The sequence below is a fragment of the Lethenteron reissneri genome, chromosome 30 (genome assembly GCF_015708825.2).
Source record: "Lethenteron reissneri isolate LAM-NWPU_2019-01 chromosome 30, ASM1570882v1, whole genome shotgun sequence".
NCBI lineage: Eukaryota > Metazoa > Chordata > Hyperoartia > Petromyzontiformes > Petromyzontidae > Lethenteron > Lethenteron reissneri.
Window position 1 is genome coordinate 552,854 of NC_083808.1, and position 15,705 is coordinate 568,558.

Consider the following 15,705-nt stretch of genomic DNA (forward strand, 5'->3'; position numbering starts at 1 on the left):
TGACTTCCCCCCGCTGGTCGGTGCAGCTTGAAAGCCGGGAGCGTTAGAGAAGTACCGTACAGAACTCGGTGCTTTTTGCTGCACGGCCCTCTACTGCGCACCACGTGGCAACACTGGCCTATAACACCTGTTATGCATGGTGGCGGCCCATTGCGAGCGCTATCCAAGCTCAACCCCCCAGCTCAGCTACTGAGCTCTGCGCATTCCGGGGACTTGGTAATCCGCGATGGATTCGGGTTGACAAATAAATAACAAATAGGAGGCTGCACTCTGCTGGTGAGAATTATAAAAGTCAAAACCGGTCTGGGATTGGTCCGCTTAAACAATTGCTGCTGGGAAGCGTGGATCTGCCAGGTCATTAGGCTGATGGCCTTCAATGTTTTTATTTTCAAAGAAGTTATCGGTCATTTTATGTCCACTGCTGGATGAAGGCCCCCCTACACCATCGCTATCTCTTATGGCCTCACGGTGTAGCAACCCGTCTACTCTCTGCGCCGAATCCATCGCTCCATCTCCGCAGTGATCGTCCCCCAGGCGCGTTCCGTCCTGTGGCTGCAGCTTCGTGGTCAGTCACAACCTTCTCGCCCTGCGCCTCCTGCCCAAGCCTCGCGTCTCTTCACAGGCAGCGTGGCGATGTCCCTGCGTGCTTTCTCCAATCCGCGTTTTACTCTCTCGGTCTCTCACTCTCTCTGTCTCGCTCTCTCGGTCTCTCTCTCTCGGTCTCTCACTCTCTGGGTCTCTCCAGTGTAATCCCAAGCATGCGTCTGTCATCACTTCTTTGTGCACTTCTCAGCTTTTGTTCCATTTTATTTTCTCACTTTCCAAGTTTCCGATCCATACATCACGGCGGGTGACCTGCACTGATTGAAAACTCTCATCTGCAGGGCGCACACATTGGTACAGTACGTGCGTTTTTGATCGCCCTATGCACGTGTGAAATACGCATATACATACACACCCATACCGCACACGCAAATACACACACACAAACACATAGCACACATACCAAGTGTGTATTTATACACACACACGCACTACAAAGACAAAGATCCCCCGTACAGCCTCTAAGAAACTGTTGGGGCAAGTGTTAGCGAGCACCTACGAAGGTCGGCACGGTGCACGAGGGGGTGGGGTGGTCAGCACCAGGTCCAGCCGCCTTTGTCTCCCTGAGCTTGCAACGCACTGGATCAGTTGCTAGCTTAAGGCTGAGGTGACGTAAGCGAGGCCCACGACTGGCTCAAGTAACGCTGCGGGCCGATACTATCTGTGACCAGGAATAGAACTCGGGGTCGACGGGTTTGTAGCGCGGAGCGGTGCTAACCACTGCGCCACCGCTCCCCCCCACACGCCGTCACATCGGCCGTGGCCGAGCCACTGCTGCACGAAGGACTCTTCAGGCCGCCTCACCCCCCCCCCCCCTGCTGTGGTGCAACGATACACCCGGCACCTGCACACGAAGCCGTTTCATCATCGCTCACAACAAACACACAGCTCCCCCGTGTAGCCTACGCAGGCTGATGGGGCAAGTGCTGTGAGGACTCACACACACACATACCTAAGCAAGCACACACGCATCACGTGGCTAGGGGAATTCACTCGAACCCAGGTATCGCTTGAAATACAGTGGTCTCCTGTGACATAGAATACGTGATACTGTGTTACCTCCATGATGTACAGCCATTGTGTCATCCACTGCTGGATGAGGAGTTGTGTCAGTTGTTTGGCCATACTTCTCCAATCAGGTCAGTGCAAGTTGATGGAAGTGGACGGGGCCAGGCCCAGTTCAGATGATCATTCGCCACTGATGTTAGCCGGAGCTGGGAACAGAGCAGTGCGCTAACCACTGCGCCCCCCCCCCCCCCCCCCTGTACTCCCAATGGGCTCCTACCTGGTCATGGTCAAATGACGCATCTGTGTCAATGTGTCTGTCTGCCTGCTGATATCTCTCTGTCTAATGTGGGTTGCCAGCCATTGCATTGACTCATTCTCCAGTATTATAGAGGTATAACTCCTGCCTTGTTTAACTCCATATCCATCTGTACGTTGCCTATCCTTCTACCGATCTACCCATCGCTCTGTCCATCTATCCCTGGACCTGGCTGTATGGTACATACAACTGTGTGTATTCCTCGTCTGGCTATTTGTTTGTATATCCATCTGTTTCGTTTAAGTTGCGAGCGATTTGGTCCATTATCACATTCTCAAATGCCAGTGCAACTCGTGTTGCAAGTGCCAAATCACTCCCCACGTCTCCCTCCTCTGCCAGTCCCTCCTGTCTCCACCTAGTGGTGTAGGCACGCATTGCTGAACGGCGAAGATGAACGATGGCCGTTTATCTGCCCCACCTTGAGTTCGAATGACCTCCAGGAAAAGATGACACCACAGAACTAATTCTGAGGTCCTTTGAAGTTGCTTCTCATTCTCAACAGACCACGCAGCTCCTCACATGCCCTGCACATAGTGCCAGCCGCATCCTAATCAAATCCAATGCCCTAATAAATGCCAAGACTAATATCCCTATATATGTCCAGAGTAATGTCCCTGTGAATGGCAGCGAGGCGGTGTGGCGGTCGGTGGCGTCGTGATGCCTGCGGCTCCGGTCTCGGGCGGCACGCGTCGTGCGTCCTCGCGGCGGAGCGACGGGGCGAGAAGCCGCGGTGACGCGGGGGCCGCGGGGGCCGCGGGCGGGGGCCGCGGTGACGTGGGGGTCGCGGTGACGGGGGGCCCCCGCATGGCGGCACGCTGTCGACAAATCGACGCTCCGCGCGCGGCGCCTTCGCGATCCGCATTCCTGGTGCTGGGCGCCCGGGCGGCTGTTTCCGCAGCTGGCGAGCGGCGGCGTGGGCGGCGCGGGCGGCGCGGCGTGACCCGGGCTGGCCCCGTCGCCCGCGAGAGGCGAGGGGTAATCAGGCGGCGCATCTCCCGCCCGGCGAGACCTGCCGTGACCTCACTGTCACGGCGACGATGAGGGCTTCTCAGCGGTGCCGTGTGTGGTGGGGTGTGTCACACTACCCGCTCTCTGTGCGAGTCTGTGGGGCTTTCTGCGTGAGTCTGTGGGGCTTTATGTGAATCTGTGAGTCTCCGTGAGCCATTGGTGATCGACTAAGCCCATCACTCGAGGACCCGGTTTTAAAATCAACACAGTTACTGAGCACAGGCTAAAGGTGTGAAAACTTCACGCAGCGAACAACAGACAGCACTATATGAAAGTTATGTATGTTTAACTTCTTTCGCACCGTACATAGCCAGCCATGCTAGTTGGTTGGCTCTTATTATAACGGTTTCATTATGGATGTAAATAAGTTGCGCAATATACCTTAAGGATCCTGTACTCTGCGATGTCAATGTGCTTGTTTTTTTGCTGCTGCGCTCACCCACTCCGCATGAAATAGCCAGGCAACTGGCTGAATGGGACCATGTAACAAATAAACAAAACTCAAACGTAGCCAACTCAATAGACTTTGAGACGAAGGAGCGATACGAGGGAAGAATCAGAAAGGGAATTGTTATGAACTAGAGTGTGGTGACTGGGTCAGCGGGTGGGTGAGTGTGTGGGTGGGTGTGTGGGTGAGTGTGTGGTTGAGTGTGTGGGTGGGTGAGTATGGGTGAGTGTGTGGGTGAGTGTGTGGGTCCCTGGAGTGTAGTGGTCGAACACGGTGTGAATGAAACGAAATGTATCCGTCGCTTCTGCGGGCCCTTCTCTCGCACGAAGGGCCGTGCTGCTGCACAGGCCTTCGAGCGGGTCCTTCGTCTCGTGGCGCCGCGACGCCGCGGGCGCAATCGGGGGGTTACGCCGGGGAACAGATCACTGCAAGAAAATGTACAAAACTCCACGGGAAGTTTTCCCCTTCTCAGACCTGTCGGTCATCCCTCTTTGCTCCTGCTCCCAATGTCTCCCACCGCAACCACCAACCACCCACTCACTCACCCAACCACTTACCTACCCACCCACTCACTCCCCACAATGCCCCATCCTGCAATTAGCCATGTCACAGTAATCGCCGTGGCTGTACAGGAACTCCCCCCCCACGCCTCCACCCGTCTGACTTTATCAATTAACTCTCGGGCCCAACCCCAGTGGAGCCCTGCGTCGGATTCCCAGAACTGTTGCCTTCTCCCGAGAGGCGGGCCGGGGAAATTAGGAGGGTTTGTCTTGAAGGCTTTGCTGTGCTCCTTTGTTCAACTGTGGCTGCTCGAGGGACGGACCGACGGTGCGTCCCCCACACTCGGGGTTTGCGCGCCGTGCTCACAATGCCGGGCGGGGATTGTCGCCCGAAGGGACCGAATAAAACGAATTCGAAGCCGATGCACATCCTCCTCGCGCTTGAGGCTCTTGAGGTGAGCCCTTGGCTCAGAGGGTTCACAATGGCCGTGCCAGGGAGGCGGAAATGGCACGGCTGAGATCGTGGGTTGGAGTCTTGAGTCTCAGCCACCCGGGTTCTCAGGTGCGGAGAGTCGGTGGTCTCAGTCACCAACGACTACAAAATACATCAGAGACAAAAGTTGCGGGTGTCCAGCTCTGAGAAGGTGAACTACGTTCAGGATCACCGTGTACAGGCTGCTCGCATCAATGCCGCAGCGCCGTACGTCGCATCTCATCGCCACCATTCCAATGCCCGGCTTAGAGGACCCCCTGACGGCAGCTGTCCCTGTGTAGCACAAGGTGACACAGCCACCGACATTCTGAACGTTGGCATCGGCCTGTCAGAAGTGGGCTATGTGTGCTATTAGTGGAGATAAAGTTGCCCGTTGAAGCAACTTCAGTCACAAGTCAGAGCCACATACCGCTGCTCAAATGAGCATTGAGACTTGGTGCTCATCTCCTGTTTACAGTCCTGCAAGGCTAATGAGGGACTTTGCTACAACGTGGTGCTCATTTTAGCAAGCCCCCCCCCCCCACCCTGGAGGAAGGGATGATGTGCCGAGTCAACTCACAACTTCTGTGCAGAGGCGTCGAGGCCGGTGTGAAGTGACGGCTCAAGCAGCCGTGATTTGAGACAGTTTTCTGACACAGGGTGGTGCGCTACTTTCTGTGCGGGTTCTGAACTAAAGCAATATTCATCTTGTGACGTGATGCCCACAGCAATTGGAAGACACACAGAGATCGTGACCGCTCTCAGGATGAGTGCTGTTTAGGTGAAGTAATTTAATATTATTCCGTAGTTTGTTTAGCTGTTAAGATTGTGACAGATATAAATTCTAGAATCAATGTTTTTTGTTGTTGTTTAAATTGTCCCGTTTGTATTGTGCCATTTGTACTGTCAGTCTCTTAATTTCCGTCTCATTTGCTCTGTCAGATTATTTCCGTGACCCTCAAGGTGTATAGTAGCGTTGTGGATGAGTAGGCCAAATCCACTGTGGAGGGCCTCCCTCAAGCGGCCTTTGGTAGAGGCCCTCCCATGGGCCGTGCGTGAGCCGCACGTTGTCGCTCTCCGTGGTACCCGAGCCAGCGCCATTAGTGTGACTTTCACCTTCCCCCCTCCGTGCCCCCCCCCCTACCCCATCTACCCCCCCTCTCCCCTCTGCAGGAGTAATCCGCGAACCGGATCGGGGCAGGGAGGATTCCCACGCCCGTGTGTCCGTCCACCCGTGCGTGTGTCCGTCGGCGCGCCCCGCCACCACCACCACCACCACCACCGCCGCCACCACCGCCACCACCACCGCCACCGCCACCGGCGGCGGCAGCGGCAGCGCGATGTCATCCCGTGTGCAGCTCCGCCAGGAGCTCATGCGGGAGCAGCTGCAGGAGCAAGAGAGAAGGGAGCTGCAACAGAGGCGGCAGCAGCAGCAGCAGCACTACCAGCAGCAGCAGCAGCACCAGCAACTACAGCAGCAGCAGCAGCAGCAGCTACAGCACCAGTACCAGCAGCAGCAGCACTACCATCAGCAGCAAGGCACGCAGTGCGGATCGCTGACGGGGCAGCACCGCTCGGACTTGTTGCCGCTGGTGACCAGGCCGCCCCCCAGCCCGGCCATCTCCATGAGCCTGCCGGCACGGCCCCCGCTGCCGCCCGTCCCCGTGGAGGTGCTGAAGGTGAGAGGGGGGGGGGAGCGGCTCACGCGACGCCCGCCGTCTTGTTTAGGGGTAGACTCGGGAATCTGCGAGAACGCCAACAGCGACCTTTTAGGACCGCTTCGCGAGTGATCGGCGACTTGCGAGGTCACCAATGTTCACCCGCCTCACAAGTGGCGATGCGTGGAACTGCTCGGCCCACCGCGAACGAGTTAAACCGGCGCTCACGGTCGCTGAGAAACACTGGCTCGTAGTCAGAGCTCGCAGAGCCAGAGCTTAGAGGCGAGTAGGAGGGTTAATTGGCGAGCGGGTTTCTAATTCTCGGGCTGGAAGATAATCCGGTTTTCCGGTCCGGGTCCCACGACTGGGAACAGCGACGTTCACTCGTCCGCAAGTTTGTTTCTAATCCAAATTACGAGCAGTGGCCGGGTGGCACAGAGGTCAGAGTAGCTGAGTTCGAGTCCGGGTTTCAGCCAACTGTAATAAAACCGGGACCTCATGTGTGTAGTTGATAGTCTTAGCCCGATTAGAAATGTGTCGCTCAGAGAACCATAGGCTCACACAGATCCCCATAGATCTTTGTTGCTTTGGCTTTACACAAATTGGTGAAATTCTGGGAATTAAAGATATCGGTTTGAGGGTCATGTGACGAACATTATTCTCACACGGCAGAAAGTGCTGCTCTCTGCTGTGTATGGACCAGAGGTCAATTTGAAGAAGGGATCTCAGATGCAGCTCTGTGATATCTGCTTCGTGGGCTGTTCTCTAACACAAAGGGGTTTCCATCTCGTCGTGGTTGACGACCCAGAACCCCCCTCCTCCCCTGGCCTCTCGCGTTCTCACCTCGTGAAACAAAATTACCTCTTTAAACTTTACTCCTGGCTCTCGCTCGCAGGTCCAGACTCACCTGGAGAACCCGACGCGGTACCACATCCAGCAGTCCCAGCGGCAGCAGCTCAAGCAGTTCCTGTCGACGACGCTCGGGTACAAAGTGGCGAGCCAGTCGCTGGCTCGCTCCCCGCAGGCTCAGCCGGGTGGGGGGCAGGCCACGGGGGGCTCCCTGCCTTTGCCGCAGCAGCATCAGCAGCAGCATCATCAGCAGCATCAGCAGCAGCTGCACACCAGCGTGGGAAGCAGCGCCCCCAACAGCCCCATGGCCATGTTGAACATCGGCTCGAGTTCCGAGCGCGAGCTCAGCGGGGCTCAGCAGCAGCAGCAGCCGACCTCGTGGAGTCTGCCAACCTGCCACACCGATATGGTAAATGCCTCGTCGTGCTGGCAGCACCACGCCGGGACGGTGAAGGCGATGCCATGCGGTGACCGCGGTGTGTCTCCGGCGTGTAGATGGACGACGTGATCGATGACATCATCAGCCTGGAGTCGAGTTACAACGACGAGCCCTACACGGGCATAGGCGCCCGCCTCGAAGTCACCAACACGGTCCGTGCCACACGTGTGTGCGTCACGTGTGCGTGTCACACGTTTGCATCACGTATGCGTGTCACGTGTGTGCGTCGCGTGTGTATCATTGTGTCTCTGTCCTCGTCAGTCTCTCTGTCTTTACGTGTGTGTGTGTGTGTTCACCTCTGTGTCTCTGTATGTCTGTCCGTGTTCACCTGTCACTCACTCGCCCGTGCGTGCCCCCAGCTGCCGCTGTCGAGCAGCCTCTACGACGGCTATGGGGGCCAGGCGCTCGCAGTGCCGGCCGTGGCGCTCACCAGCTCCTCGTGCCCGGCCACGCTGGACAACGTCAAGCAGGAGGTGACCGGTACGAGCGCGTGGGCGTGCGCACACACACAGACAAAGATCCCCCCCGGTGACCTTCCACAGGCTGGTGGGGCAAGCGCCGTTAGCGCGCACCACCCGTGAAGGCCGGCATGGGGTCGGTGGTCAGTACCACGCCCGGTGGCCTTCGTCTCCGCAGCGGTGATGTTTACGCACCGCGCCAGGTACTCGTTTGGGGCTGAGTCGCACGCAGCCACACGCGCACGCGTGCGCGAGTTTGAGAGAGCGAGTGTGAGAGAGCGAGTGGGAGAGAGCGAGTGCGAGAGTGCGAGTGCGAGAGAGCTAGGTGAGAGAGAGCGAGTGCGAGAGAGCGAGTGCGAGAGAGCGAGTGCGAGAGAGCGAGTGTGAGAGAGCGCGAGTGTGTGCGTCTCTCATTCCGGGCTTTTTCCGGCAGAAGTTGAAGCAAGAGCCATCGTGAAGGAGCGCCAGAAGAAGGACAACCACAACCTGAGTACGAGTCGCTCTGCAGGCACACAGGGGCAGGCGGCGCGTGGCGAGGGTGAAGTGTGGGTACTCACGGGGCGGAGACGCGTCCCGGCAGCAGCGTGTTCCGTTCGCAACTCGTTGCAAAGGTTTGCGGTTCGAATGGGGCAGGCGGCCGTGGCTAACGCGGCGTTGCGTGATGGCGGTAATCGCGGCACGCGCCATCTCCTCGGAGTGGGACGTTAGAGCTCCCGTGGCGTCGTTCGAAGCGAGTCGGCCATCGTGTCAAAATATGCCGAGACCGAAATATCACAACGCCAATGACTCAGGTGGAATCGCACGCAGCAGCAGCCGCAGCAGCGGCAGCAGCAGCAGCAGCAGTGGCAGCAGCAGCAGCCGCAGCAGCAGCCGCAGCAGCAGCAGCCGCAGCAGCAGCAGCAGCAGCAGCCGTGTCCCCATGGTGAAGCTGCCGCAGGCCGCGTCTGTGAATCGCAGCGGCACCCTCCTGCGTGACGAATGCGCTGCGCTACTTCCAAGGCGAGCGTGTAAGGGTAGGCCCACCACCAGGATTCTGTCAAGCTTTAGCAACAGCGGGCATGGCTTCTGCTGAAGGTGTGTCATCTCCGTCGAGTAATATGCAGGTGATTTATTAGCATTGGGATATTTGGGCTGATACCGATTCCACTGTGTGAGTGTTATTTAGCTGTGAGAGGAAACAGGAGAACCGGAAGCGAACCCATGCAGAGGACGTACAAACTGCACGCAGAAAGGCCCACGAGTTAGGACTCGAACCCAGGCCTTTCTTGCCACAGGGCACAGGCAACGCCGCTGTGGTGGCACACGCGCGATCCGCTGGGACCCCTCTAACCCCATGTCTGTCCCCGGCAGTTGAGCGACGACGGAGATTCAACATCAACGACCGCATCAAGGAGCTGGGGACGCTCATCCCCAAGTCGAGCGACCCGTGAGTCGCCAGCTCCCAGCGACTCACACAGAGCACGCAGCGACGCACAAACAACAACAACAACAAATAAACAACAGCAAACAACAACAACAAACAACAACAACAACAACAGCGGCTCGACACGCTAAGAGCCAACAACAGCCCTGTGTCCGTGTCCGTGTGTGGCCTTGAAATAAAAAAAAAACATAATAATAGGCGACGTTTTGGGCAACATCCCTTCTGCATGGGCTATGAAGAACGCCTACTTCCAGAAATGTTGCCATATATTTTTTATTTCATTTTAAGGTCGCAGTGTTATTGGCAAATGTGGTAAATGTTTTGTTAATTAAGTTAGCGCCCCACAGACTCGCACAGAGACCCATAAACTCGCACAGAGACCCACAGACTCGCACAGAGACCCACAGACTCGCACAGAGACCCACAGACTCGCACAGAGACCCACAGACTCGCACAGAGACCCACAGACTCGCACAGAGACCCACAGACTCGCACAGAGACCCATAGACTCGCACAGAGACCCACAGACTCGCACAGAGACCCACAGACTCGCACAGAGATCCACAGACTCGCACAGACACCCATAGACTCGCACAGAGACCCATAGGCTCACGTAGACTGAGTTGGCCTGTAGCCCAGCGCTGTGGAAGCAGGAAGAGTTGGTAGATCACACGCCGGCTTGTGGAAATGCCCTTCCTACCCGTGGGTCTCGAGGTCGCCATCTCCTCGCTTATGGCCAGGGTATGATGGCAGTAGTACCCCCTTGCACTCATGGGTTTTCCCCGAAGTGCTCCGGTTTCCTGCCGTGTGTATGAACACTCAGTCATGGACTTAGACAAACATTCCAATAGGAGCACAGAGCTTGGGCAATTGTTGATGCTGGTTTGGGCTCCCTCACCGCTTGTTCATGTGCGCATTCATCTATGTGTCTGTTCGTCCGTGCGTTTACGTGCACATGCGTCCGTGCATCTACGTGTCCGTTCGTCCGTGTATCTGCGCGTCGCCGTGTCCGCGCGTGCCGTGTCACCGCACTAAACCGAGCCCGTTGTCGTTTTCTGGGATGGCGCAAATCCAAAGCGTGCGCGATGCGGCGCATTGCAGGGACACGCGCTGGAACAAGGGTACCATCCTCAAGGCGTCCGTCGACTACATCCGCCGCATGCAGAAGGAGCAGCAGAGAGCCAAGGAGATGGAGCTGAGGCAGCGGCGCCTAGAGCACACCAACCGCAGCCTGCTGCTCCGCCTGCAGGTGGGAGCGGCGTCGCCGCGCTCCCCCGGCCGCCCTTGTCGTCGAATTACCGCGAGGCTCCGCTACGAGCGACGGCCGCGCCCCCGCCGTAGCCGCGCCAGGCTCGTGCCTAGACCGGCGCGGCCACCGACCCCTCTCTCCTCTTCCGTCCCCCGCAGGAGCTGGAGATGCAGGCCCAGGCTCACGGCGTGCCCATCGCTTACTCCGTGCCGCCCGACGTGCCGCCCATCAAGCGGGAGACGCCGGGCGGCGGCGACGACGGCGCCGCCGCTCGCCGCGACGGCGACTTCTTCCGCTCGGCCCCCGGGTCGTGCGGCGGCGGCCGCGGCACGCCGGACCCCGTCGACGGCACGCCGAGCTTCGGCCCGGCGGCGGCCGGCTGCTGCGGCGGCGGCGGCGGAGACGCGAGGGGAGCGTCGGGCGGCTTCGCGGCGGACGAGCGTCTGCCGGGCGTCTACTCCCCCGAGCCGGACCCGACGTCGCGCCTGGAGGACATGCTCCTGGAGGACGACTTCTCCGACTCGCTGCTTTCGCCGTTCTCGCCGCGCTCGCTCAGCCGGCAGGGCAGCTTCAGCATGGACGACGGCTGACGCCGCCGCCGCTAGGCTCCGGCGATCGACCGTTCCGCCGAGGGCGACTCCCGCCCGCCCCTCCCGATCGGTCGATCGCAGCGAAGATCCTCGGCGATCGTCGGACATGCGAGCAACGCGCCGGTGGCTCGAGAGCGTCGCTGTCTTTGTTGTTGTTGGAATCGCCGCGCTGCCGCCCCCGCTGGTGTAGCCGAGCGCAGTTCGCGTGGACTCGGCGCTCCACGTCCCCTCGCTTCTTTCCACTCGGGAATCTCCCTCCCCGTTATTTTAGTGGTTTTGTAAGTATCGTCACCGCTGTATTTATATTTTTAAGAGGAACTTTCCAGTTGATAGAAAATAAGAAACGAACCAGCGTACGTGTTGTGGTTCTGGCTGTGGGGGACGCGGTGGAGAGTCCGGGAGAGAGGGGGAGACGCTCTGACCCTCAAACTCCTGCATGGCCACACGTGCCCCTCTGACCCCTTTAAACTGCAGTAAACCCCAAGAAATGCCTTAAACCCTTGAACCCCTAAACATGCCCTTAAACCCCAACACGCAGCCTTATGCAGCAACACGTGTACTGAAACTCAGGATATGCCTTTAAAATGTAATGTGTCAACAGAAATCTCGGCTGATGCTAATATGCCCTTTAATGTGCCTTTGAACCGTGTCCCTTTAAACTCGTCCGTGTGCCTTTTAAACCCACCCCATGCCCCTTTAAACCCAACCGTGCCCCTTTAAACCCAACCGTGCCCCTTTAAACCCACCCCATGCCACCCCCCGTTGAAGCCGACCGTGTGCCTCTCCCCCCCAGTGGACACGGATGGCTGAGACCGCTCTTTGTAAATTCCTCGAAGGTCGTTTTTGCCGGCCCAGTCTGCTGGGCACAGGCGACATCACGAACCGCGGGCCGCAGAGATCAGAGGGAGGAACGCCGCCGTGGCCTGGCGGTGGCTCGCTGGCAGAGCCAGCGGCCCGCAACCAGAACGCGGCGAGCTCGCACCCTGGCTGGGGAAGGTTCGACTCGGCCCATCATCACCGTCCCTTCGCTGCGTGGTCGATAAAACGAGTACCGCCAAGTACCACCATTGTGGGGACGTCAACAGTGGCTGCGCCGTAGATAGACTCGCCCCTGCCATAGGAATGTGGAGTTTCCACCGCTGGATCTGGAGGGCCGTTAACGGGAGATGTGCGAGCAGCAGGAGGTGGCTCCGACTCGCGACTCGCGACTCGCGCGCTCCGCCGGTGCGCGTCCCGGGAGTCACGGGATTCCACCCCCTGATGTTCACGACGCCGCGAAACTCCTCTTTTCCGCAATCATGTGGAGGGGGGGGGGGGCAGTTGGCAGATAATAAATTTTGCGGATTTGAGTCGTTATCTCCGTTGTCGTGATACTCAGCACAATCGTGGCACGGATTTCGAGACCGCCTGCACGCGGCCACGTCTCGAAATGCTGCACAGGACTGTGGGAAGTGGACATCCTTGGGAAATGTATTTGCTCGTTTGATGTCGAGAGAGGGAGGCAGGCAGCAATAGGCAGAGGAGGAAGGTCTGGAGCCAGGACTTGAACAGACGCAGGCAGTCGACAGCGCGGGTTGCTGGGAGAAGGCTGGGGGCAGCAGAGGAGAGTGAGCGACCTCCCCTGAGCTTTGACAGAAAGCCTTAGTTCTGGGGCAGAGTAGAGGGGAGCAGAGCGAGATAATAGGGGAGAGGCAGGAGTGTACGTGGAGGGGAGTAGAGTGAGATGAGAGGGGAGATGTAGGAAGGTCGAGTCCAAGGAGGTTCTTCAAGATGTTGATATTGACTTGGAATCTAATTGGCAGCCGATGGAGGGATGTGGGGAGATGCACGTGGGGAGGCGAGGTACGTGGGGAGGCAGTTTTTAGAGACAGTTGCAATAGTCGAGTCGGCGTGAGTGGAGGTCTCGGTGGCAGCTGGGTGAGGATCTGATAGATGCGGGAGATTGAGCAGATGGAGATGTGAGGCCTGCAGAGATGACACTCGTGGGACGAGAGAACGAGAGCTCAGGACCCACGCCGAGGGTCCCCTCCGCGTGGGCATCGTGCCCACCTCCCTCCAGACTCGCAGCCTTCTGTGAGTGCATCACTTCAGCAGCATTGGTTTAAAACAGGCAAACTCTTCACCGGATTACACATTCAGTATCTCAGCAGAGCTAGGCCTGCTTGAGCCAATGCTGGTGAACTGACGGATATTTATCGGCAAGGTCCACACTTTGTGTTAGATATGGGTCTTAGTTCGATGCAAAACACTGCGATATACAGCGCAGAATTGCCATTGGGGTCGCTGTGGAGAACGCACGCGAGGACAATCAAATGAATGAATCAGCAGGCAGATCCGACTGTGGCCGCATGTCCTGAGTGAAGATGCGGATAACAGGATGAGCTCGGCCGCGGGTAAACGCGAGTTCTCGCAGGCCACGGATAACGCGGCTTGCAGACCGCCGGGGTCACTGCCCGAGGTTGCGAGCCGCTCGCTGTGCACGTGACCCCAGGCGCCAGCTCCGCATCCCAACCGGGTGACGAGCGCTGTTCAATCGCTCATGGGGAAAGCCGGTGACTCTGTTGGAACGGGCGACGCGAACGTTAGCATCACGTCCTTATTCGCTGTGCGGCTGACGATGTGGACGCCGTGATGGTCGTGGTGGTTGTGGTGGTTGTGGCGGTGGTGGCGGTGGTGGCGGTGGTGATGCAGCTGTTGGTTTTGCACAGGCGTTTCGCCACCGTCGGGCTGGAGTGACCACACGAGGGAGAGAGTTTCTGCTATAATTATAATGATTTATGATTATTATCATAAACGTCTCAAGACGGTGGCGCTGAGAGCTCAATTCGGCCGAGATGAGATGTCGCCGCGCGTGCCGGGCTCGTGTTGCCTGTCGGTGCAAGCGGCGAGGTTCGGGACTTTGCGCGAACGTCGCCGGCGTTGCGCCCGCGGCGTTCAGGGCAGGCGAGGATGCGCCTTCTGACGCGGCTTGCCGTCGCCAAGAGCTTCGACACAATGTTTCTTGAACACCAGCTTGAATTTTTTTATGGTTAAAGTTATGTTTTTGTAGCAAATACTTGATCTCTTTGCCTGTGGTTTAATGCTCTATATATTTTTCTCCCTCGCTCTCCATTTTTAATAAGAGTATTTTGTAAAACGTCGTGATTTTATTTAAAACGTCGGCCGGGCGTTGTGTGTTGTTGTTGTTGTGTTGGTTGGGGTGTAGCTCCAGGAGGAGGAGTTTGCACAGGCAGACATCGCCCTGTTGCCCTCCGCATTGACGCCACCACAGGCGCCTCTAGTCCCACGTGACGGCCACGTGCAAGTTGGATTTGCTGATGACCGGAATGTTGGGAAGGGACATGCGATGAAGATCATGACGGTGATCATGATGATTAGGATAATCACTGGTGGTGGCAGTGGTGAGGACTATGACAATCTGTAATGATGATGATGGGGTAATTGTGGGTGGTCGTGGTGATGATGATGAAGCCACTGTTTGGCAGTTTCTCTTTGGGTCTCTGTGTGAGTCCCTGGTTTGTGTGAGTCTATGTCTCTGTATGAGTCTGTGTGTCTATGCGACTAATGTGACTATGGGTTCTCTGCGTGAGTGTGTGGGTCTCTGTGAGTCTGTGCGTCTCTTTGTGGGATCTGAAGCCAAAGGCTTCACACTCTAATTTCTGACTGAATCAACCTGCAGACATCACCACTCCAGCTTGGAAAACTCGGGAGCGGAATCTATTGAGTTTTATAACTGGAACCGGGATAGGTTTGGCACCGGTCCGGCAAGCAGTATCTGTGCTCGGGGTGGCAGGAATCGATTTTCACCCAGCTCTTGTATTGAACTTTATTGCAGTAAACTGCACGGTTTTGTTGATCGACCTCGTGCTGACCGAGACACGTGCCCAGGTTTGGTCTGTGCAAAACCCGGGCCGGGTGTCGTCGCCTCAACCTGGAGCCGTGACCAGCCCACACCGACCACCATCACTCCACTCTCCTCCATGGCCATGGAAGAGATGAAAGCGGCGTTGCTGAGCCGTGCTAAGGCAGCAACAACAGCAGTGACAGTGGCATCACCACTGCCGCCTGTGTTGAGTCGCGTGTTGGTAAATAAATACTTTGTGACTTTTCAAGACACCGGTTCAAGTCTGGATCGTGTTGCCATCCCCCTCATGTCGTGTCCACACACACAAACACATGCACGCGTGCACGTCACTCACCTACCCACTCATTCACTTAACCACTCATTCATTCACCTACTGGTCCACCGACTCACTAACTCATTCATCCACTCACGAACTCGACCACTCGTGAACCCACTCGCGCTCAATCAACAACCGTGAGCTGACGCAGTTCGACCGCGTGGTGGCGACAGAGCCTCGCAGGTGACCAGGACGAGCTGCTGCACATGACTCACAGCAACAACAACACTCATAACCGTGACGACGATGATGCTCTTGTTGATATTGTTACTCACATTCCCATTCCATCCCAAACATCCGAAGGGCACCCCTAGTGGCAGCTGTCCCCTGTGCCAGCTCTGGACCAACACGCCGGCGCGTTATGGGACCCCCTGTCTCGAACGACGTCGCGGAACCTCACGTTCACCGCGCGTCGCTTGAGTCACGCGGCATTGACCAGGGTGGTCTACCGGAGTAGAACTGCGAACCTCTGTAACAAGCGGCGAATGTGCTCCCGCCGGGCC

At 57.5% G+C, this 15,705-nt stretch overlaps 1 protein-coding gene across 3 annotated transcripts in view; it reads left to right on the forward strand.

Moving 5' to 3' along the window:
- The window catches only part of LOC133349345 (microphthalmia-associated transcription factor-like), a 37,959-nt gene extending 22,824 nt beyond the window's left edge, over positions 1-15,135 (forward strand). The window contains exons 2-9 of one of the 3 annotated variants that reach the window (XM_061562696.1): positions 5,529-6,034; positions 6,909-7,271; positions 7,358-7,453; positions 7,661-7,781; positions 8,193-8,249; positions 9,110-9,185; positions 10,260-10,431; positions 10,590-15,135. In XM_061562696.1, coding sequence (XP_061418680.1) covers positions 5,696-6,034; positions 6,909-7,271; positions 7,358-7,453; positions 7,661-7,781; positions 8,193-8,249; positions 9,110-9,185; positions 10,260-10,431; positions 10,590-11,021 — 1,656 coding nt within the window. In that variant the 5' untranslated portion in view covers positions 5,529-5,695 and the 3' untranslated portion in view covers positions 11,022-15,135. The remainder of the gene's footprint in view (positions 1-5,528; positions 6,035-6,908; positions 7,272-7,357; positions 7,454-7,660; positions 7,782-8,192; positions 8,250-9,109; positions 9,186-10,259; positions 10,432-10,589) is intronic. The other 2 variants (XM_061562698.1, XM_061562697.1) reach the window with 2 other exon arrangements.
- The last annotated feature ends 570 nt before the right edge of the window (positions 15,136-15,705 follow it).